The sequence below is a fragment of the Leptonychotes weddellii genome, chromosome 6 (assembly GCF_054177405.1).
Source record: "Leptonychotes weddellii isolate Sample4059 chromosome 6, ASM5417740v2, whole genome shotgun sequence".
Classification (NCBI taxonomy): Eukaryota; Metazoa; Chordata; class Mammalia; order Carnivora; family Phocidae; genus Leptonychotes; species Leptonychotes weddellii.
This window is the reverse complement of record NC_138374.1, coordinates 10,267,459-10,291,591: the sequence shown is the minus strand read 5'-3', so window position 1 is coordinate 10,291,591 and position 24,133 is coordinate 10,267,459. Positions and strand designations below refer to the sequence as shown.

Here is a 24,133-nt window from a genome sequence, read left to right as displayed (position 1 = left end):
GAAAGCAGAAAACAGGTTGGTTCCCTATGGAGGATGAGTGGGAACAGGGCAGGGGGGATGACACCCCTACATTCTTTGTGTATAGCTGTGATTTGGGCAACAATGTCAATGTTTTCTAAACTTAAAAAATCAAAACAATAAGGACAGAAGAAAAACTCTGAAGTGAAATGCAATGGAAACAAATGAGCTAACTACATAAAATGAATAATGAGCAAAAGAACCAATGGGGAAGAAAACTCACCCCAGTAACTTTAGACATAGCACTCTGACTATACACCTCATTCTAAAATAAAAAGAAGTGGACACCAGGTTTGTTTTTTGCAGTGGTATGGATTACCAATTCTGAAGTTACCTTCTCTGCACTGTGGAATATATTGAGAATAATGAGAGTCAAGCTTCTTTCTGTTAGAAGAGGAGTTACAAACATGGGAAGGGAGAAGGGAGAGCATCTGCGTGCAGAATTAGAACTAGAAACACTGTGAACACACAGTTCTGATAGAGACACTTGAAAATACATGAAGATATATGTATGTGGGTATATAAATGTGCATTTACTTGTATGCATACAGTGTATGTATATATGTATTTCCTAGTCCTGTCCACTAAAAGGGAATAAAAGCAATACCAATCCTGGTACCAATGAGCACACAAGCACTCAGATCTTGACTTTTAAATAAAATCCCTCACTAAAAGAAACTGATACTCCTTAGAAAAATGGCTGATACTGCAGCTGGAGCATGGGAAGGACAAGATGAGGTTGAAACAGCATAATGTGTCAGAAAAGATACGCTAAAAATGGGAAGGTTATGTCAGCAAGGACCCAGAGCCTGCTTACAATGACTCCCACTAGCCAAATGAGAAAATTTGAATCTCAAGCACCAGACTAACATCCACACTGATATAAACAAATTACTTAAATAAACAAATGAGAAGGAAAATCTCTCTTCTAACAGAATGGCAATAAACAGGTGTAGAAGGAATGATTGAAATAGAAAATCACCATCTAGTAATAACTGAGTCAAGAGTCATCAATGGAGAGGGGCACCTGGGTGGTGCAGTCGGTTGAGCGTCCGACTCTTGGTTTCAGCTCAGGTTGTGATCTCAGGGTTGTGACATCGAGGCCCCTATCGAGCTCCATGAGTCTGTTTGAGATTCTCTGTCCCTCTCCCTCTGCCCCTCCCACTCATGCTCACTCTAAAACCTTTAAAAAAAAAAAAAAAAACCATCATCAATGGATATTAAAATAAGTGGATGAGGGACACGTGGGTGGCTCAGTTAGTTAAGTGTCTGCCTTTGGCTCAGGTCATGATCCCAGGGTCCTGGGATTGAGCCTAACACTGGGCTCCTTGCTCAGCAGGGAGCCTGCTTCTCCCTCTTCCTCTGCCTGCCACTCCCCCTGCTTGTGCACGCGCACACTCGCTGACAAATAAAATAAAATTAAAAAAAAATAAGTTGATGAAAGTTAAGATGAGTAACTGGATATTAATGTAGTCTCCAAGTATCTCCTTCCAAATTACTTATTACAAAGTGAAAAACAGTAACTTTATAGGACAGAAACCTGGCAGATGCCACCTTAACCAAACAATCAAAATTAACATCACCAGTAATGAGGCACAATGACTTCACGTGCCTCCTGATATGACAGCCTGAATCTAATCATGAGGAAACATGACACTAATCCAAACTGAAATATTCCACAAAATGACTGGATGTACTCTTCAAAGGTGTCAAAGCTCTCTGCAATGTGAGGACACCGGAAGACAGCCATCTGCAAACCAGGAAATGGGCCCTCACAAGCACCAGATCTGTCAGCACCTTACTCTTGGACTTCCCAGCCTCCAGAACTGTGAGAAACGAATTTCTGTTAAGTTAAAAAAAAAAAAAAAGGGTGTCAAGTTCAGTAAAGACAAAAGTTGAGGACTGTTCCAGGTTAGTGGAACATGTGAACCCATGGATCCTGGATCAGGGAAAAAGAAGGAAGAAAAAAAAAAAAAACCACCAGAAGGAACAAGACTGAGATAATTGGCAAAATTAAGTATGGACTGTGGGTTAGTGTACTATGTATTTATGGCAAAGTTCCTAATTTTGATAGCTGTACTCTGTGTAAGAGAAAGTCTTTGTTCTTAGGAAATATGGACTCAAGGGGCGCCTGGGAGGCTCAGTCGTTAAGCGTCTGCCTTCGGCTCAGGTCATGGTCCCAGGGTCCTGGGATCGAGCCCCACATCGGGCTCCCTGCTCTGCAGGAAGCCTGCTTCTCCCATTCCCGCTCCCCCTGCTTGTGTTCCCTCTCTCGCTATGTCTCTGTCAAATAAATAAATAAAACCTTTAAAAAAAAAAAAAGGAAATATGGACTCGAGTATTTAGGGGATAATGTACACAACTTACTCTCATTTCAGATAAACACATACGTATATAAAAATGTGCCTATGTAAGAGCACAAATGAATGACAGAGCAAATGGGGCGTAAGTGTTAACGGGTAAGTCTGGGTAAAGGGAGAAAGTTCTTTATAACTATCCTCCAGCTTTTCTGCAAGTTTGAAATTGTATCAAAATAAAGTTACCCAAAAAAGAACAGACTCACCTTTCATCATTATTCAGTATACTTAGCACAGGATCCACAGATAGGACACCATATAACTCAAGAACATCATTGACTTTGAAACAATCCCAGTCTTCATAGACCTGATAGGAGATCATAAGAAATCACATTGTTAGGACTAAATAACACCAAAAAAATCTAAAATATTAGTTTTAAGGTTAAAGTAATAATATCTTAGATTTTTAGGTCAGGAAATGGACCTTAAAGCAACTCTTTTATTTCATAAATTGAAACCAAGAGAGGTAAAATACTTGCCTGAAGTCATTCTCCTAGTTAGCAATTAACAACTAAAACACAGGACTCCTGACTCCCATACCAAGGTCTGTTGTCAATACACCACATTACTTCGAAGAAAAGGTTTTCCCAAAGGATGATGGTCAACTAACATTAGAGACACACGTTACTGGGCACTTGGGTGGCTCAGTTGGTTAAGCGTCTGCCTTTGGCTCAGGTCATGATCCCAGGATTCTGGATGGAGTCCCACGCTGGGCTCCTTGCTCAGCGGGGAGTCTGCCTCTCCCTTCTCCCTCTGCCTCTGCCCCTCCCTCCGCTCGTGCTCACGCTCTCTCTCTTCCTCTCTCAAATTAATGAAAAATTAAATCTTAAAAAAAAAAAGAAAGAAAAACCTGCATTACCTCAAAATCTATTAAGTACACACAGAGAAGGGGGAAAAAAAACCAGGATTACTAAGGATTACTAACTTTGGACTTATTCACCAACTATGCACCATTAGGAGGATTAACACAAAACTCAGGCCATGAGGGTTTTCACAATAAAACTTTCAAAGTTATCTGTCTTTGATGGACTCTAGTAACTGTCAAAGCCTCCTCGGGGTGAGAATGAACTGAAGCATGGCAGGAAACTGTCCTCACTCTGGTCTCTGTGGTAAAGAACTGAAGGGCCATTTAAGTTAAAACCACAAAATAAAAGAATGGAAATTCTCAATGATCATTTCTGAAACTTATATTGCTTGTTTCACCTATCAGGATCAAAAAAACAAGGTAAGCAAGATAGAACAAACTACCAACAGATTTTTTGCCTTCTATTTTATTTTAAATACAAATGAGAAATGGATTTTGATGAGAGAGGAATGTTGAAAATGTTAGATATTGTTGGAAGCTGGAAATGACATAGGAGGTACACATGAATTAAAAAACTGTACCACTTGTTTTCAAAATATTCTTCACATTTTTTTTGAAGTGAGCTCTACACTCAACATATGGGGCTCAAACTCACAACCCCGAGATCAAGAATCACAGGCTCCACTGAATGAGCCAGCCAGGCGCCCCATATTCTTCAATTCAAGAATGCCATGGTAGGCAGAACATGGCCTCTCAAAGACGTCCACATCCTAACCCCTGCAATCTGTGAATGTTACTTTACAAGCAAAAAGGGATGTGTGTAAATTCAAGACCCTGAGATGAAGAGATTATCCTGGATTATCTGGTTGGGCCCAATCTAATCACGAAGGTCCTTAAAATCAGAGAATCTTTCCTACCTACAGTCCGAGGGAGAGGTGACTATGAAAACATGCTGGCTTTGAAGATGGAAGAAGGGGCCCCAAGCCAAGGAATGTGAGCAATCGTAGAAGCTGGAAAAGGCAAGAAAACAGATTCTCCCCCAGAGCATCCAGAAAGGAATGCAGCCCTAAGGACACCTTGATTTTATCCTCAGTGAGATCCATGTTGGACTTCTGACCTAAAGCCTGTAAAATGATAAATTTTTGTTGTTTTAAAAGCCACTAAAGTTGTGAATATTTGCTCCAGCAGCCACAGAAAACAAACACAAATGCTAAGAGTATTCTAGGTTAACTTCCAAGACACATTCCACATCTACGTTAAGGTCAGGTGTATAAAAGGTTTAGTACCTTCACGAGGCATGCAGGGCCCTTCTCCCCTGGCAGTGGAAAATTCAGGTCAAAGGGAGAAGAGAGGTTCAAGAAGTTCAGCTGTTGGCCAGTAGAAGCTTCAGTTTCTAAACGTTTTGGCTCTCCACACCACTGAAGACCACCAACACTCCCTAAAATCAAAGAACAGCACTGTACTTAGTCATTTTTAAGGCTTCCTGGAGAGAAAGAACATTCCTAAAGAGCCTTTCAAGTCTGATATAAATGATGCTTCTGAACTCAAAAATTTCAAGCTGTTATAGTTCTTAAGGAAGTACATATGCTAACAAAGCCTTTGTCTGACCTAAAAGAGAACAAAGATTATAAAGATCTGAAAAATTTAATCATTTCTCCGATACAATAAAATGGCAAAATACTCCCCCCTTCAAATCTCAAGTGTAAGTATTTTAAAAGTTAATATTTAATACAGTTACTTTGACATCTTTAACCTAAGAAATACATTGTCTACTGATAACAAACCCACCTTGGTAGAACATACTTTTTCTACTTATTACGCAGAATAAAATCATATAGTAATAAATTCATTTACCAAATACTTAGTAACATCCATTGTGTAACTAGGAATCAGACTAGTTGTTGGGGATACAAAGATGATTTTAAAAATGCCCTCTCTCCCTGAAGTGGTCATAGCTTAGGGCTTATAACTAATTAGAATCAACAGATAGTTTGCCACACCGTAAAATATTGTTCAGCAATAAGAAGGAATAGACTATTGATACACGCAACAATGGGGATGGATCTCAAGTTTTGCTGAATGAAAAAAGCCAATCCACAAAGTGTACATACTATATGATCCCATTTACGCAACTTATTATTTTTTGGGGGGGGTTAATGCTAGACCGGAATCTTTTTTTTTTTTTTAATAATTGAAGTATACTTGACTATGCAACATTCTTGCAATAAAATAACATTAGTATAGAGATGAAGAATGTATTAGTGTTTGCTAGGGGTTAGGGACTTGTGGGGAGGGGAGAGGCAGGAGAGCAGTGGGCAGGACTCTAAAAGGACAACTCAAAAGATGTAGGCAATGAACTGTTCTGGATCCTGACTGTGGCAGTGGTCCCATGAGTCTACACATGATGACACTGCCCAGAACAAAATACACGCACACAAATAAGTGCATGTAGGAAATGTGAATCTAAGGTCGGTGGGTGGTAGCAATGTCCATTTCCTAGTTATGATATTCTACTAGAATTATACAATATGTTACCATCAGGGGAAACTTATTTCTTACAGCTACATGTGATCTACACTTATCTCAAAAAAAAATTTTTGAATATATATAGCTTGAAAGATTACCTAGAAACTGACAAACAAGTTATGCTGTAAATAATGCACTCAAATGTACAAAAAACCCTACAGTCTAACATCCAAATAAAAGCAAAAAAGAGGAGAGCGCATCAGTTGCTTAGGTGATAACAGAATTACCATATATCCTGGATTCTAATGTTACTTATTGTTATGATACACCATTAATTTTAATAAACATTTGGGGGGTGGGTGAAGAAAAAGAACACCCCCACATTTGTATAGATTTACTATAAAACATTCCGATACTAAAAACATTAAAATATGCCTTAGCTCTAAGGAAATATAGTAATATTAACTTATAAAATATGAAAATATATGGTTAAATGAAATTCATTAGTAATTCTTTGTTTGCCACTCTCAACCCAATCTTACAGATGCCCCCTAACTAGACTGACTTGTTTGACCCCCTCGCCCTTCCACTTGCCCTCTGATGATGGTCCTAAAGAGAAGTAAGTGACTGGACACAAAGGTAGGAATAAAGACAAACTTATCTACCTGCCACAATAAAGACACTCACTGTTCCTAAACACCGTGATTGGTGAAATCAAGAATGAAATATGCCAATTCTGAAACTGTCTCATGCTCTTAGATATTACAACTTTTGATCCCCCTGCGTTAATCAGAATTTATTGGGTTTTCAGCATGTTTCGAGACAAACCACTACAAATGTGCGTAAATAGAACAAACAGAACTATGACTATTCTAAGGGCTCTCTGCTCTGAAGTTGAGGACAAAGTTACCTAGTGCACCACAATTTCATGGTTTTCCTCTATGTTTTCAAACTCAATAAATTAAAGTACCACTATCTTGGGACACCTGGCTGGCTCAGTTGGTTAAGCATCTGCCTTTGGCTCAGGTCATAATCCCAGGGTCAGGCTCCCTGCTTAGCGGGGAGTCTGCTTCTCCCTCTCCCTCTGCCCCTTGTGTGCACACGTGCACACATTCTCTATGACTCTCTCGCTCATGAATAAATAAAATCTTTAAAAAAAATAAAAATAAAAAATAAAGTACCACTATCTCAAAAGGAAAATAAAAAAAGCATGTTTTCAGATTAAAAAAAAAAAACATTTTCAGGATAAAGTACTAGGCTTCCATATTACTTAGGAGCTGAGATAAAAATATAAAAAATGAGAAAAAGACCCTTCTCAACTAACCACCTGAGACTCTTACAAACTAATAGGAAAGCAGACACTTCTCACTAAGAGATGCCTAACTGCTCAGTTATGAAGCACAGTTGACCAAAGAGTATTGCAGAAACCCTCAAAACTGTAACAGCGATGAACTTGAATGCAAGGTTGTCAAATCATTGTCAATTCCTAAATCTAGAGCTAAATTACACAACAATTAGTTCTGAAAACGGATCTGAGAGAGGAATGTACAGAAAGCCTGTTGGCACAAACTACCTGCTTGCCTGGCACCTGCATGTTGGTCTTTCTGTTTACTGGGCTGCAGGTCCATATCTTCATCATCTTCGTAACTCCTCTTGTGACGACTGGGAGTGTAGGACGTTGAAGGACTAACTCGAGCTTGGTTTGCATTAACATAGGCGTTAAATGAAAAGTTAAGGAAAATCTGCCATGACTTGAGGAATATACCAATTACAGGGCTAATAAAAGATTATTATTAATAAAAGATAAAAGATTCTAATAAAAAAGGCAATTTGGTTAAAATTAAAACATCCTTTTAAAAGACTGGACTTCCAGTTTTGATCATGAGAGTAGCAGCTTAACCTCATGCCCCCTACCTGTGCTATAAAGAAATTGTACAACTGGACAAAAGACTTAAGCAACTGTTTTCAGTCACTGAACACCGTAAGGGAACATAAGGTTATAATCCTTGAATAAGGAAACACACCGGTAAACTCCACAATCTTCCCAGTTTTCTCTTGGGAACATTTCCTAAACTGCAACAAAGAGAAGTGAAGGCCCTGCCCTTGCTGGGTAGAGAAACCGACCGCACAGTTCACGGCTACTGAGCAACTGGAAGTTGCAAGACAGTAACAGAGAGGCGAGAGTTGCAGATAAAGACCCAGAAACCTGTGCAGGTTCCATCTGGGTCTCTGGCTGAACATAAAACCATGGATGTACAAGTCCTTGAGGGCTAGCAGGAACAGCTGCTAGTTGGCTGGGAGTTAAGTGGAGATTCTGGATTTGTACAATACTGGAACTGGACCCTCATGAACATCTTGGGCACTTAGGTGTGACCCAGAAATAGCATATCTCATGAGTAAGGACTACGTCCTACAGGCCAAGGGCTATTCCATACCCACCTTAAATCCCAAAATCAAGCCATGACGTCAAAGTGATGCACTCAAATCACCTGCCTGTCGGAACAAAATGCCATTCTTGGAAAACAAAACCAAACTCTACAATGCTGTACATCAGCATACAGGAACACATTACTAGTTATATATGAAGAGGCAAGAAAATATGACTTACAATCAGGATTAAAAATAATCAATAAAAACAAACGCAGAGATGACTCTGATATTGGTATTAGCAGACAAGGACACTAAAAAGACAATCTAAAATTCACCATTTTTTTTATATATAGCCTTTATTACGTTGAGGTATGTTCCCTCTAAACCTTAAAATTTACAATTTTAAAAGTCAAGATAGACAAGGTGCACCTGGGGTGGCTCAGTTGGTTAAGCATCTGCCTTTGGCTCAGGTCATGATCCCAGGGTCTGGGATGGAGTCCCCCATCACGCTCCCTGCTCAGCAGGGAGTCTGCTTCTCCCTCTCCCTCTGCCCCTCCCCAATGCTCGTGCTCACTCTCTCTCTCAAATAAACAGTTAAAATCTTAAAAACAGATAGAAGAGGGCGCCTGGGTGGCTCAGATGGTTAAGCGTCTGCCTTCGGCTCAGGTCATGATCCCAGCGTCCTGGGACCAAGTCCCGCATCGGGCTCCCTGCTCCTTGGGAGCCTGCTTCTCCCTCTGCCTCTCTCTCAATCTCTCTGTCTCTCATGAATAAATAAATAGAATCTTTAAAAAAAAAAAAAACAGATAGAGGAGTCAAAGATGAGGAATGTTAGCAGGGAAATGGGAACAATGAAAAAGAACCAAATGAAAAATCAAAAACTGAAAAATAAGATATCTGAAATGAAAAACAAAACCAAAAAAACCCCAGAATCTCAGTCACCTGGAGGACAGTAACATCTAATGATTATGTGACTGAATCCCCAGAAAATGAGACAATGACAAGAGACTGGGACAGAAAAACATTTGAAGAAATAAAGCTGAAACCTGAAAAATACCAGGCCACAGATCCAAAACTTCAAAAATACCCAAGCAAGATAAACACAAAAATACCCACACCCAGCCACATCACAGTCAAACTGCTGAAAACCACAGAGAGAAAGAGAGAACATCAGAAGCAGCCGGAGAAAAATCAAAGATGTTACACACAAGGATACAGTAAAATGATGGCTACCGTTTCATCAAAAAGCAATGGGGGCCAGGGGCACCTAGGTGGCACAACTAGTTGAGCATCTGATTCTCAATTTCGGCTCAGATCATTATCTCAGGGTCGGGGATTGCAAACAGAAGGGGCGCCTGTGTGGCTCAGTCGTTAAGTGTCTGCCTTCCGCTCGGGTCATGATCCCAGGGTCGGGATCGAGCCCCGCCTCGGGCTCCCTGCTCGGCGGGGAGCCTGCTTCTCCCTCTCCCACTCCCCCTGCTTGTGTTACCTCTCTTGCTGTCTCTCTGTCAAATAAATAAATTCTTAAAAAAAAATAAAGCAAACAGGATAATATATTGTGGGCTCTACAGTTTAAGTACAAATGAAGTGTATGACAACAGCAGCACAAAGAATGAGGGGGATGAATGGAAGTAAACTGTTGTAAAGATAAAGGAACAAAGAAGAAATCACAAGGAAAATTAGAAAATATTTTGAGTTGAATGATGGTGAAAACAAATCAAAGTCTGTGGAATGCAATCAAAGCAGTGATTAGAAAGAAATGTATAGCCTTCAATGATAATACAAGAAAGGGAAGATTTGAAATTAATGATCTGAGCATCCACTTTGAGAAGCCAGAGAAAAACTGAAGCCAAACTAGCATAAAAAAATAAGAGCAAAAGTCAATGATAGAAAACAGAAAATTAAACAGTTGGTTCTTCGACAAACCACTACCAACACTGATCAAGAATAAAAGAAAAATTAATTAACATTACTGGAAATGAAAAGAGATTACTGCTAGATATCCCCCAGACATGAAAAGGAAATATTATGAAAAGCTTTGTTATTGACATAAATTCAGTAACTGAGACTAAATGATTTTGAAACAATTCCTTGAAAGATACAACTTATCACAACTGATGCACAGAAAAAACTGTTAAAAAACCCAGCTGAAAATCTTCTCACAAAATGCCAGCCCCCAAACTGGAAACCCAAATGCTCATCAAGTGGAAAAGATATAAACAAATAAAATCAGCAATAAAAAGGAACGAGCAACTCACACACACACACACACACAAGAATGAATCTCAAATGTGTTATGGAGAACAAATATCAGACACAAAAGACTCTGTATGATTCCATTTTTTGGCACACAGAAAAGGTAAAATGAAGCTACAGTGAAAGAAATCAGGACAGTGGTTATAAAAGGAGAGTGAGGTGCCTGGAAAAAGACACAAGGAAACTTTCTGGCCCAAGTTCTTTACTTTTACGGGTGTAAATTAAATGGGTGTGCACTTGTCCGCTGAAGTGCACCCTTAAAATCTATGCATCTCAGGTATGTGTGAACTATGCCTAAAAAAATTACTAACTAAAAAAATAAAATTAAAAAAAAATAAAAAGGATACCAAGATGTTTCAACATCTCTCAAAAGAGCCAATATGTTGTTTTCCCTTAAGAAATGCAGAATTAGGGGGCGCCTGGGTGGCTCAGTTGGTTGGACGACTGCCTTCGGCTCAGGTCATGATCCTGGAGTCCCGGGATCGAGTCCCGCATCGGGCTCCCTGCTCGGCGGGGAGTCTGCTTCTCCCTCTGACCCTCCTCCCTCTCATGCTCTCTGTCTCTCATTCTCTCTCTCAAATAAATAAATAAAATCTTTAAAAAAAAAAAAAAAAAGAAATGCAGAATTAGTTCTAATTTGAAACTATGTTTTTATTTAATTATGGTGCTCTTTTTTTTAGTACCTTTAAATCCACCTCAATCTTTTTAACAGTATTTCACTATAGGAATGTACCACAATTTTCTCATTTCTCAACGATGCATACTTGGGTTGTTTTATAACCTTTCTTGTTTAGGACAAACCAAAAACACTTCATTAAAATAAAGCCAACCTCTGTAAATGAAGAACAATTTTTTTCCAGCTAACTTCATTGGTGTAAAAAGACTAAGTTTCTAAAAACTCGAAATTTAATTGTGGTTTCTTCAATTAAGAAAATAATCAGGGGGCGCCTGGGTGGCTCAGATGGTTAGGCATCTGCCTTCGGCTCAGGTCATGATCCCAGGGTCCTGGGATCGAGTCCCACATTGGGCTCCCTGCTCCTTGGGAGCCTGCTTCTCCCTCTGCCTCTCTCTCTGTGTCTCTTATGAATAAATAAATAAAATCTTAAAAAAAAAAAAAAAGAAAAGAATCAGGAACCACTCAACACAGAAGAAACTTCAGATAAAGGATATTTCTTTTACCCATGTAGATTCCCCAGGCACTGGGACACAATAGAAAGTCTGTCTTTCCAAAGTGGTAGTTCGTGGGGAGTTTAAATCAACTTCTTGTTGAGGCTGTGATATATACAAAAAGTATATTTAAAATTTTATTAAGAAAAACAAAAATTTTAATTAGCAAACCACATATTCATGTTATTTACAAAACTATAGTAAATATTTCACGTTAAGAATTAACAAATACCAAATCCAAACTCATTTTTTAAAAAGGAAAATGGACATAAAATCATTTCACATGCAACCATCAATATACTACTTTCCCTCAAGTCCATAATACACAGCACCCTGTTACAAAATTAAATCTTTTAATAAACAGTATACTTTATTAATTTTTTTCAAAGACAAAGCACTGTCTCTTTCATAGACCACATCAGTATCAGCCTATAAAACAGGAACTTAATGAAATATTTATTAGCAGTAACTCTGAAAGGAAATTTGAGTCAGATATTATTCCCTAGAAAAGGAATGTTCCCCATTTCAAATATACTGAGAAAATCCTAAGAGTTAGAAAGAACCCAAGATGTAATATTAAAATATTACTTTAATAAGCATATACTACTTTTAGTACATACATTACAAAAAAAATCTCTTAAAAGTAAAATAAAATGTATATTCCATCTTGTGGGTTGGAGGGGGGGGAAGAGCCAAGAGACATCAAGTCTCAGCCTGAGCTAGTATATACACAAACAGGGCTTTCTATGTGTTTCTTTCTTTCTTTCCAGGCCCAAAGTTTTCCTGGTTTGGTGCTTTTACTTATGATCTTTAGCAACACAATATGAACTCTTGGCCTTCAGCAGTGTCACACATGGACAGACTCACCTATTTTCCTATTTCCAGATGCTGAGATTACTAGCCTATGGTGATACTACATTACTGTGTATTGATAGATTAGGCTAATATGACTTAGGGCTCCTCAAACAATGGACACAGCAAGTATTTATAAAGTTGACTCATTAGACTTGGCACCACATTTTACTTTGTAGAAACACTCTCAAAGAAAAAAGACATTGGGAGACCTCAAGTTCATCATGTGTTAAGATAAGCAAATCCATCTTTCACAAGTCCCCCTAAATAATTACAGGAACTTATATTTTTGTTTAATATAATCTTCGCAGCAACTTTCCAAATTAGGGCTGTTTTTCTGTCCAGATTGGCCCTGAATTAGAACACTTTACTCAATCAGGCACAGCTTCTATTGTGAATTAAGGTGTGGTATTAGGGCTTATAAATCAATCTCTTGAGGTTTGGGTAAGCGGGAGTCAGACTCCCAGAACGTAAAAAGCCCCAGATAATCTGATTAAACTAAGACTCTGGATCACCAAAGCAGAGAACTAGACCCAGAAGGAAGGTAACTCAAACTAAGGTGCCACCTTTAAACACCTGCCTGATCAATCCCCACCTGTGATACTTGTTTTTCCCCCCAACAATTAACAATTACCATCAGTTTCAGTAGAACCACATGAAAAACCAATTTTAAAAAATGTAGATATACTGTAGTTCCTCTATAACTGCTTTTCTATTAAGTTTCTACCTCAAGACTATCCCTTTCACAACCATAATTATATCTAGTGTCCTCTGCCTTCTTGCCTCTCCCATTACTGATACGTAAGTTTCCATTACCTCTCTTTATCAAAGAAAGTTTAAATTTATTATAAACTTTTTTCCTCCTAGGAAAAGGCGGCAGGATTTAATGAAATTTAATTAAGTGTTAAGCCCTAAGTTAATCTTCCACTTTTACTTTAAAAGAATTTATCATAACCTCTAATTTTGAAAGCAAGTATAGAGACACAAGGAAAAGGAATTAGTTTTGTTATTTACAATACTCCACCTTCTAAGAGATTTTTAAAAGATCAAAAACATACCAGAGAAACTTAAATAAAAGGTAAATAAAACATTTCACATGACTTCTTAGAACTTTACACACAAAATACACTTAAGATCAACCAAAAGAAAATTCACTGCTTAAGAAGAAATTCTTATTAAAATATTTTATATGTCTTAAGGATACATACCCCACACTCTGCTACATCTCTGTATTTTCCAAAATGAAGGACCTATGATCCAAGACAAAGGATAACAGCATCATATATCTGAATCAAAACCACCATAAACAACACAAGGATAAAATTAATGCCAATATTTATAAACAGAAAGTTTCAAGAAGAAAAGCAATACATACACGTGCTTTTGTGTTTCGGTTAACCGTTTCATAAACTCCCATGTAAAACTCAGGGTCAAACATATCCTGAATCATGCAACGAAACTTCACAAAACTGTTAGGTTTCAAATAATGAAGGGGAACTTCATTCAGTGATGGTACCTTAAAGGAAAACAAGTCAATAAAACACTCTTATCTGTAAAACGTGAAGCACATATACAGAGACTGTATATCCAGAACCACCACCCCCCCACACACACATACACACACCAAGCCCCATTAGGAAGCCAGTGATCTCAACAGTCAACACAACAAAAGTGCTAAGCACAAAAGTATTTTTTATGTTCTTCCAAGTTTGTATCATGACATCTGACTCTAATGTAAAAGGATGCTCTTCCTTAAGAATACTTCTCAAGTAGCAGAAAATCATTTGCTTTGTTGAGCTCTTCTCTTAAAACTAGTACATGCCAATTCTCTTTAAATGAAGGGAATAGAACAAAGATATCTGGGACTCTCACAACTACTGATTTTTTGGGGGGGGGGGTCTTAGAAAGTAACATGGTCAATTACTGCCACCTAGAGGCACCAACACAGAAGCACTGAATTGCTTGAATTTAAATTTCAGTCGGAAGAGGGCAAAATCTTTCAATACATATGCACTTAAAGCAGAAGACAGTACACATTAACGTATATAGTTTTAAATTTTAGTGCTCGCTTCAGAAGCACATATACTAAAATTTTATGTGGATTATGACTCTACTGAGAGAAACTGAAAGTCGGCCCAACCCTCTCCCTTGCAAACAGCAATAAACTTACCCATTTAGGGGCGTTATTTTCCTTCAGCTTTTCCTTAAAATATTCAATTACTTTCTTCTCCCAGTCAGAATTAACTCCATTTTGGGCTGAAAGAAAAATATACTTTTCAGAGCTAAAGGGACACTGCCTAACAACAGACCAGGGTCAGGTGACATTCTAGTGGCACACCGCCGCACTGGGCCCTCAGGAAGCCGCCCTGCTAAGAGGGGGTGCGTATTACGATGCAGGGCAGCGCTGCCCTCGTGCAGGCTCTCAGAAGCCAGCAACCTCGTTGAGAATACCCACAGAATGAGATACGAAGCCACTTGGACAAAGCGCAATGCTCTCTGAAAACATTTTTACACAGATTTTTTTTTCTTTATAACTACCCTGAAATGAAAAGAAGGTGCTCTACAAAAAATTTTTTTCAATTTGGGAATAATTTCAAACTTTCAAAAAAATCAAATGAATAGTACAAAGAATACCTGTATCTTTGCTCCATGTGCTTTATCTAGTCCCTCATATATACATTTTCCTGACCCATTTGAGATTGTTACACACATCATATACTTTTGCCTTTAAGTATTTCAATGCCTGTTTCCTAAGAACAAAGAGGTTATCTTACATAACAGTACTGTAACCAACCTCAGGAAATTCAAAACTGATACCATACTTTTTATCTAACCTATCACCATATTCCACCACTATCCCTGACTGCACTTCTTCCTCTTTAGTACAGGAACCAGTCTGGGATCACATATTGCTCTTAGCTATCATGTCTCTTTAACCTCCTTTAATCTGGAACAGTCCCTCAATCTTTATCTGTTTTATGACATATTTAAGAGGAAAACAAAACCTGTAAAAAACAAATATGAGGAATGCTCCTCACTTTGGGTTTGTCTGATGTTCACTTATGATTAGACTGCAGTTGTGCACTATCAGTCAGGCTGTTCCCTTAGTGATGCTGCGTCCTTGTAATGGTACCATCTAGAGACACCACGTCCACCTTCCCCTCACTATGATGTTCACTTTTTTTTTTTAAGAATTTTATTTATTTATTTGACAGAGAGAGAGAGACAGCGAGAGAGGGAACACAAGCAGGAGGAGTGGGAGAGGGAGAAGCAGGCTTCCCGCGGAGCAGGGAGCCCGATGCGGGGCTCGATCCCAGGACCCTGGGACCATGACCTGAGCTGAAGGCAGACGCTTAACGACTGAGCCACCCAGGCACCCCTGATGATGTTCACTTTAATCACCCAGTCAAAATGATAGCCAGTCTCTCGACAGTGCAGTTACTTTTTCCCCCTTTGCAACTATTAAGTAATCTGAAGACACTTCAAGACATGCAAAAATTTTTATGGATCTTGCCCCAATCCTCAGATTTAGAATCCATTGACAACTCTTACAATGATAACTGCAAAATGATGAGAAAGGTGTTTTTAATGTCATGTTAAAGATAAGAAAACTGGGGCACCTGGCTGGCTCAGCTGGTAGAGCATATGACTCTTAATCTCAGGGCTGTAAATTCAAGCTGCACGTTGGGTGGATAGATTACTTAAAAATAAAACCTTAAAAAAAAAAAGGTAAGAAAACCAAGGCTTTGGGGAAAAAAATTATGGGAATTGGCCAAGACCAAAGTAAATTACTGCCAGAATTAGGAATACCTATTTTGGGAGAACCAGCAAACCACATCGCTAGCCAATACTTCCACCATTCATATTCATCACTAGGTGCTACGTAGATGTGAAGTAAAGCAATTGTCTCTATTTGTTACAGAGCTGATTGTTAGAAATACTCATAAAATCCCACTAACACCATGCTTATTAGCAGGGCTTCCAAACACTTTTACATAATTGAGCAAGGTCTAGTTCTGAAAATGGAGGAGGGAAATAAACTCCTCAGGTGATTCTGATGTGGAATGAGGGTTAAATTCACCAGTAAACTGGTCCTCAAAGTGTGTTTCCTTGACCACCAGCATTAGAATCACATGAGTAGGTGTTAAAATGCAAATTTTTCAGCCCATCACAGACATAGCAAATCAGATTTTCTGGAGGTGAGGCCTAGCAATTCATGTTTTAAAATGCCTAGTAAGTGGCTTTGCAGTGTCAGTCCCTTTCCGCTGGCCGTCCCCTCCCCTTGGAGCAGCCATGGCACCTAGCCAGAACAGCATGACCCCGAAGCCCTACTTGCACAAGGACTGGCAACGGTGCATGGCCCCATAGTTCAACCAGCCAGCACGGAAGATCCACAGATCCACCTGGGCCCTGTCTGGACCCCGGGGCACAGTGAGGTGCCCCACCGTGAGGCATTACACCGAAGTGCAAGCTGGCAAGGGCTTCAGCTCAAAAGTTATGAGTGACTGGCGTCCACAAGAAGGTGGCACAGACCACCGCGATCTCAGTGGATCCAAGAAGGCGGAACAAGTCCACAGAGTTCCTGCAGGCTAGCACGCAGCGCTACAGAGTACTACCCCAAGCCCATCCTCTTTCCAGGAAGCCCCTGGCCCCCAAGAAGGGAGACAGCTCTGCTGAAGACCTCAAACTGGCTACCCAGCTGACAGGACCAGTCACGCCCACATGGAATGTCTACGAGAAGGAGAAAGCCGGAGTCACAATGGAGGAGGAGGACTGCATGCGTTTGGCCAGTGTTCACATGGCCCGTGCCCATGCTCAGCTCTGGTGCCCAGGCAAGCAAAAAGGGCCAAGGAAGCCGCAGAACAGGATGCTGAGAAGAAAAAATAAAGTGCCATTGGCAAATTGTGATAAAAATAGTATAAAGACATAAAATGCCCTCTAAGTGATTCTGACGCACATTAAAGTTTGAGAACCACTATTATACTAGATGAGTGCCAATAAATGATTACTGAATTAGATCAAAAGAAAAAAAGAATGGGTGTTTTTGCTTCCACTGAAAATGGGTATTAAAGAAAAGGCTGATACACAGTCACAACAGCACACCAACACTGCTATTGTGACTGCATCTGTGTAAGGAACATGAACACGCTTGGGGGTGCTGGTGGGTTGGCTGGCCGGCTCAGCTGGTGGGGCATGCGACTTTGATCTCAGGGTGGTGAGTTCAAACCCCACACTGGGTGCAGAGAAAGAAAGAAAAGAAGAAGGAAAGGGAAAGCAAAGGGAGGGAAGGGGAGGGAAGGGGAGGGAAGGGGAGGGAAAGGGAAAAGAAAGAAAAGGAAAGGAAAAGGAAAGAAAGAAAAGTAAAAACAAACAAACATGATCATGCCACCTAACAGCTGCTGAAGCTCCATCAGAGAGTGACTGGGAGGCAGTAAGGTACGTGTATACAGACAGGATTTTCCTAAGGCCATCTTACAAATATCTGGTACTGCTAGACAATTAAAGGATTCAACAGATAATAAAAAAAAAATCAAGCATGCAATAACTGTCCATTATTTATTAAGCCTACAGTGTGTCCGGCACTCCACTAGGTTCAGTAAGGTTATCAAGAGCTGAAGAACTTAAAGCAAAGAAAAGTGGTGAACAGAGAGTAACAGCCAAAAGCAAAGAAGAGAAATGAATGCAGGTCAAATAATCTCAGAGAGGGCTTCTGATGGAGGTGGTACTTCAGCCGGGCCTTGAAAGGGCGGTAGACTTGAAACATGCTGAGGTATAAGGAATTAGCGTATTCCAGACATAAATCAAGGACAAGGATGGCACTACCAGATATTCAAGTACACAGAGCACTCAGTGCCGGAAGCTGCATGTGGCCCCTAGGACTAAGTTCTGTCTCGAAATTAAGCCATTCCAGAGAAAAACAGAGAAGCAGATTCCTGTAGACATGGTTTAATTATTTGGCTTAATTGAGAGCCTGACCTAACCCACTCATGCATTCGATTACCTAAGATAATGTATTCATCATTTTGAGTTTAAGTAGGACCAAGTTGGGTCACTTGCAACCAAGAATCCTGCTTATTAGCACACATATATCACTTTATCACATTTGCTATGAATTCTTGGCCATCTGAATTTGAGCACCACTGCTCTCAATCTTGATCTAGTTTAAGAGTCAAGGGAACTGAGTAAGAAAAAAATATATAGGCTCTCACCAACAGTGTATAAGCTTCTAGTTGGTTCTACCTCACCAGTACTTGACCTTGTCAATCTTTTTAATCCTAGTCATTCTGCTGGATACATACTGGCATGTCACTGTGGTCTTAATATGCATTTCCCTAATGACACTGTACACCTTTCATGTTTATTGACCATTTCAATAAATTCTTTTGTGAAGTGCTTATTCACAATTTTGCCCATTTTTTAAAAATGGGTTTGTTGTGGCATCGATTACACTAATTTTTTGTATATTCTAGACATAAGTCTTAAGTCAGATATATATGTAGGGCACATTATTTTCTGCTAATCTGTATTTTTAGTACTCTTTTTTCATTTTGATGAAGTCCAATTTGCCAAGTTTTTCTTTCAGTTACAGACCCCAAGGTCATGAAGATATTCTCCTAGGTTTTTTATTTTCCACATTTAGGTCTGTAACTGACACCAAATTAATCTTTTTGTTTATATTGTGATATAGGGGTCAAGGCTCATTTTTTTCCAAAAAGATCCACTTGTTCCAGCATTAATTAAAAGGCTTTCTTTCTAGCATTGAATTGCTTTGGCACTTGTGTCAAAAAAATCAACTCACTGTACTTACGTTAGCCTTTTTCTACATTCTCTATTATGTTACACTGATCTATTTGTCTATCTTTATGCCGTCTTAATACTACAGTCATACTGTCTTAACCACTATGGCTTGATCTTAAGTCTTAAAATCAAGTACTTATGTATTTCAAGTTTGTCTTGATTATCGTAACAAAACTGAGTCTTCTATTCTATGAATTCTCCCATGGGAGAGAGAATAAAGGGACCTACACACGGATTCCTCCAGACTCCATCTGTCTCTTCTTCCCTTATGATCCAGCTGTGTCTTTACTATGCTGCTGTTATAAATCTTAGCCTTGAATACAAATATATACGGAGTCACAGTAAGTCCTTTAGTGAATCTCTAAAGATAGAAGTGATCCTGGGAATCCCAACACATGAGTATATTAATGGTTCATTTCGTTTAATTGCTAAATAGTATACCATGGTATAGCTGAATGACAATTTGTTTCTCCATTTAGTCGTTGAAGGACATTTGAATTGTCTCCAGGTTTAACAACTATGAACAAAACAAATAGAAACATTTGTGTACAGGTTTTTGTGAGAACATAAGCTTTCATTTCTCTAGGTAAAAACCTAGGAATGGGACACTTGGGTATATGGTAAATGAATGATTTAATTTTTAAGATTCTGCTTTCCAGATTCTGTTTTCCAGAATGGCTGTACCATTTTGCATTCTCACCAGCAACATACTAGACACCCAGCTGTTTTTATCCTTGCCAGAATTTGGTACTGTCAGTGTTTTCCAATTTTAGCTGTTCTAATAGGTGTGTAATATCTCATCATGGTTCAAATTTGCATTTCCCTAGTGGCTAATGATGCTGAATTAGGTAAGCATCTATTTAATGTTGGCTCTTTTTGCAACTGGGTTAATTACCATCTGCTTTCTTTATATATTCTGGATACAAGTCTTCTCAATTACATTCTTCTAGTCAACAGCTTATCTTTCCATTCTCCTAAAAGTAGTTTTTGCAGAACGAAAGCTTTTAGCTTTGATGATTATCGAAGTTTTGTTTTATGCATGTCTAAAAACTCATTGCCAAACCCTGAGTGACAAAGATCTTCTGTTTACTTCTATAACTTTTATGCTTATAGTCTTAGGTTTTATACTTAGATCTGTGACCCATGTTGAGTTAATTTTTGTATAAGGCATGAGATTTTGGGTTAAAGTCCATATTTTTGCAAATAAGTATCTAATTGTTCCAATATCTTTGTTGAAAATATCCTTTTCCATTGAATTACCTTTGTACTCTGTCAAACAATGAGGGCAACAAGGATGAACCTTACAAACATTATGCTAAAATAATCTAGACACAAAAGGATAAATATTATAGGATTCCACTTACATGAGATACTAAGAATCAGCAAATTCATAGAAATGAAAATTAGAACAGAGGCTCTTAGGGGGACAGGGGAATGAGGGGGAATTGGCGGGGAGGGGTATCTATTTCATCTTGGGTGGGTGTGGATAACATGTGATTGTGGTAGGCAGAATAATGGCCCCCCCCGCCCCCCCGGAAAGATGGCCACATCCTAATCCCCAGAAACTGTGAATATGTTACATGACAAAGGGGGAATTTAAGTAGAAGATAGAATTAAAGTTGATAATCAACGGACCTTAAAACAGGGAGATTTTCCAGGTGGGTCCAATATAATTGTAAGGGCACTTAATGCGGAAAAGTGAGACAGAACTAGTAGTCAGTGATGAGAAAAGAACTCGAAGGGGGCCATAAGCCAAGAAACATTGGCAGACTCTAGAAGGTGGAAAACGACAAGGAAAAAGATTCTCCTCTAGAGCCTCCAGAAAGGAATGTGGTCCTGTTGACAACTTGATTTAACCCAGTAAGACCACATCATTCTGGCCTCCAGAACTGTAAATAAGAACTTTGTTGTTTTAAGCCACTAAATTTGTGGTGATTTGTTACAGTAAAAAAAAGGAAACAAATACAGTGGTTTTTTTTTTTGAGGAATTACTCCATTAACTTGTTGAGCTTATGTCCATAGAGCTATCTTGTATTATCCTTTCCATGTCCATACAGTCTATGGTGTTATTTCCTCTTTCATTCCTGGTACTGGTAATTTGTATCTTCCTTTTTTTTTTTTTTTTCCCTTTGCTAGTCTAGCTATAAACTTATGAATTTTATTGATCTTTTTGTGAAAAAAAATACAGCTTTGGGTTTCATTGATTTTTTTTTCTTCTGTTTTCAATTTCGATCATTTCTTTCTTTTTTTTTTTTTTTAAAGATTTTATTTATTTGACAGACAGCGAGAGAGGGAACACTAGCAGGGGGAGTGGGAGAGGGAGAAGGCGGCTTACTGCAAAGCAGGGAACCCGATGCGGGGCCCGATCCCAGGACCCTGGGATCATGACCTGAGCCAAAGGCAGACGCTTAACGACTGAGCCACCCAGGCGTCCCTCAATTTCGTTCATTTCTGACCTATCTGTAGTAGTTCCTTCTATTTGACTTGGGTTTATTTTGGTCATTTCTAGTTTTAAGGTAGAAGCTTAAATTATTGATTTGAGATCTTTTCTTCTAATAAGTGCACTTAATGCACATCTTTGGCTGAATCCCAGAAATTTTGATATGCTGTGTTATTTTTAGTTCAAAATATTTTAAAATTCCCTTTGAGACTTGACCCATGGATTGTTTAGAAATATTTCCACAAGTTTCAATTTTCTTGTCATCTGTTACTGATTTCTAATCTAACTTCATTATGGTCAGAGAACATACCTGATGATTTCAACTCTTTAAGATCTGTTAATATTGGGGCGCCTGGGTGGCTCAGTCATTAAGCGTCTGCCTTCGGCTCAGGTCATGATCTCAGGGTCCTGGGATCAAGCCCCGCATCAGGCTCCCTGCTCCATGGGAAGCCTGCTTCTCCCTCTCCCACTCCCCTTGCTTGTGTTCCCTCTTTCTCTGTGTCTCTCTCTGTCAAATAAATAAATAAAATCTTAAAAAAAAATGTTAATTTTTTTTTATGATCCAGGATGTGGTTTATCTTGGTGAATGTTCCATGCACACTTGAAAAAAACATAATATTCTGCTAATGTTGGTGGAGCATTCTACAAATGGCAATTAGATATACTTGGTTGATGGTGTTGTGCAGTTTTTCTATATCCTTGCTTATTTTCTGTTCACTAGTTCTGTAGACTACTAAAAGAGAAGTGGTAAAATCTCCAATACAGATTTCTCTACTTCTCTTTTCAGTTCTATTAGTTTTTACTTCATGCATTCTAAAGTTCTGCTGTTAGGTGCATTTACACTTACGTCTTCTTAGCAAACTGTTTTTATCATTGTGTGATGTATCTCTTGCTCTCTTCTCACACAACCTTTCTTAAAAATATTTTTAAATTTAAGGGGCGCCTGGGTGGCTCAGTCAGTTAAGCATTTGACTCTTGGTTTCCGCTCAGGTTGTGATCTCAGGGTCCTGGGATCGATCCCTGTGTCAGGCTCCACACTCAGTGTGGTGCCTGCGTGAGATTCTCTCTCCCACGGCCCTTCCCGCTCGTGCTCTCACTCTCTAAAATAAATAAATCTTTAAAAGTATGTATTTTTTAATTTAAAATGAAGAATCCACTAAAGAGGAAGACCCGAGGTCCAAGAAACAAAATTAACTCATGAATGCAATGGAAAAAAAAAAAAATCCAAGCATAACAATTAAACAACAAACCTAAAAAGCAACTGGCAGAAATTAGAGGAATAATTCAGAGGGCAAGTTGAAGAACATCCACAAAGAAAGCATAGTTCTCAGTAAATAAATAGTATGAATGAAATGTTGGAAGAACTTGGTGAAAATGCCAAATTTCTGTTCAATAAGAAAAAGAAATGCAGTAATACAAATATAAGTTTTAACACAGTACTGCTCAAGAAAATACATAATGTATCTGACAGCACTGCCTCAAAATACATAAAGCAACAACTTTCAGAACTAAAGAGAAAAACTAAACAGAAATCACAATTAGAGACTTTTAACACAGCCCTCTCAGAAACATGTATCAAGCATAAAACACAAAAGTAAGTATACAGCAGGTATGAAGACAATAAGCTCTCCAATATAAATATAAATATTCAGGGTACCACTTTAGGACATGTGACATTCACAAAAAGTTCTATGTACTATAGAGGAAACCTCAGTAGATGCCAGGTGTATATTCTCTGTCCAAAATGTGACAAGAACTCATGACAAAAGGAAAGCTTAACATATAAGCACGCTTATGTCTACAATGATTATTAGTTATTTATTTATTTGAGAGAGCGTGCACACAGAGGAAACAGCAGACTCCCTGCTAAGAAGGGAGCTCTATGCCAGACTCGATCCCAGGACCCTGAGACCTTGACCCGAGCCAAAGGCAGACGCTTAGCCAACTAAGCCACCCAGGCACCCCCTACAATGATTTTTTTTAAAACAAAGAAGCCCATACTAATGAATAATCCTGAGAGAGGAATTTGTAGGGGTAATTATGAAATTCTCCCAGGTGGATAACAAAGAAAGCTACAAGGGTTGATGTTTGTGGGTTACTAAGGTGGTGTTCAAAGAGAAAGTTATAGGTTTGAATACATTAATCAAGTACCAAGAAAGAATGGAAATGGATGAGCTTATTAGTATTCAACTTAAGAAGCTAGAAAAAGAGAATAGAGCAAATCCAAAGAATAAGAAAAATAATAAAGGACAAACACCAGTGAAATGGAGAACAAAAACACTAGTACAAATCATTAAGATGGACAAATTTTCTGGAAAGCCCGTTCAGAATAAAAACAAAGAAAATCCAAAAGAATCATACAAATAAGTAAAAACAAGATACAAACAGCACACAATACCAAAAGAAATAACTGTAGAAGAACAAAATGAAAAAAGGGGAAATGCTATATAGATAACAAATATTAAAAACTGTGAAATATTATGAATTATAAACTAACATATTTGAAAATTCAGGTGAAGTGGATACATTTTTTTAAAAGTTTAATTTATATTTTGCGCGCCTGTGGGACAGCATGCAACAGAGCCGAGCACGGGGGGGGGGGGG

At 38.7% G+C, this 24,133-nt stretch overlaps 1 protein-coding gene and 1 pseudogene across 2 annotated transcripts in view; one reads left to right on the top strand and one right to left on the bottom strand.

Annotated features, from left to right (window-relative positions):
* Nucleotides 1-24,133, bottom strand: part of MCMBP (minichromosome maintenance complex binding protein) — a 42,265-nt gene that overhangs the window by 13,084 nt on the left and 5,048 nt on the right. For both annotated transcript variants that reach the window (XM_081823406.1, XM_081823407.1), the window contains exons 2-8: nucleotides 14,462-14,547; nucleotides 13,667-13,807; nucleotides 13,500-13,541; nucleotides 11,443-11,544; nucleotides 7,220-7,364; nucleotides 4,467-4,618; nucleotides 2,582-2,682 (exon numbers count right to left, since the gene is read on the bottom strand). In XM_081823406.1, coding sequence (XP_081679532.1) covers nucleotides 2,582-2,682; nucleotides 4,467-4,618; nucleotides 7,220-7,364; nucleotides 11,443-11,544; nucleotides 13,500-13,541; nucleotides 13,667-13,807; nucleotides 14,462-14,547 — 769 coding nt within the window. The remainder of the gene's footprint in view (nucleotides 1-2,581; nucleotides 2,683-4,466; nucleotides 4,619-7,219; nucleotides 7,365-11,442; nucleotides 11,545-13,499; nucleotides 13,542-13,666; nucleotides 13,808-14,461; nucleotides 14,548-24,133) is intronic.
* Nucleotides 16,585-17,346, top strand: LOC102746486 (large ribosomal subunit protein eL13 pseudogene; annotated as a pseudogene).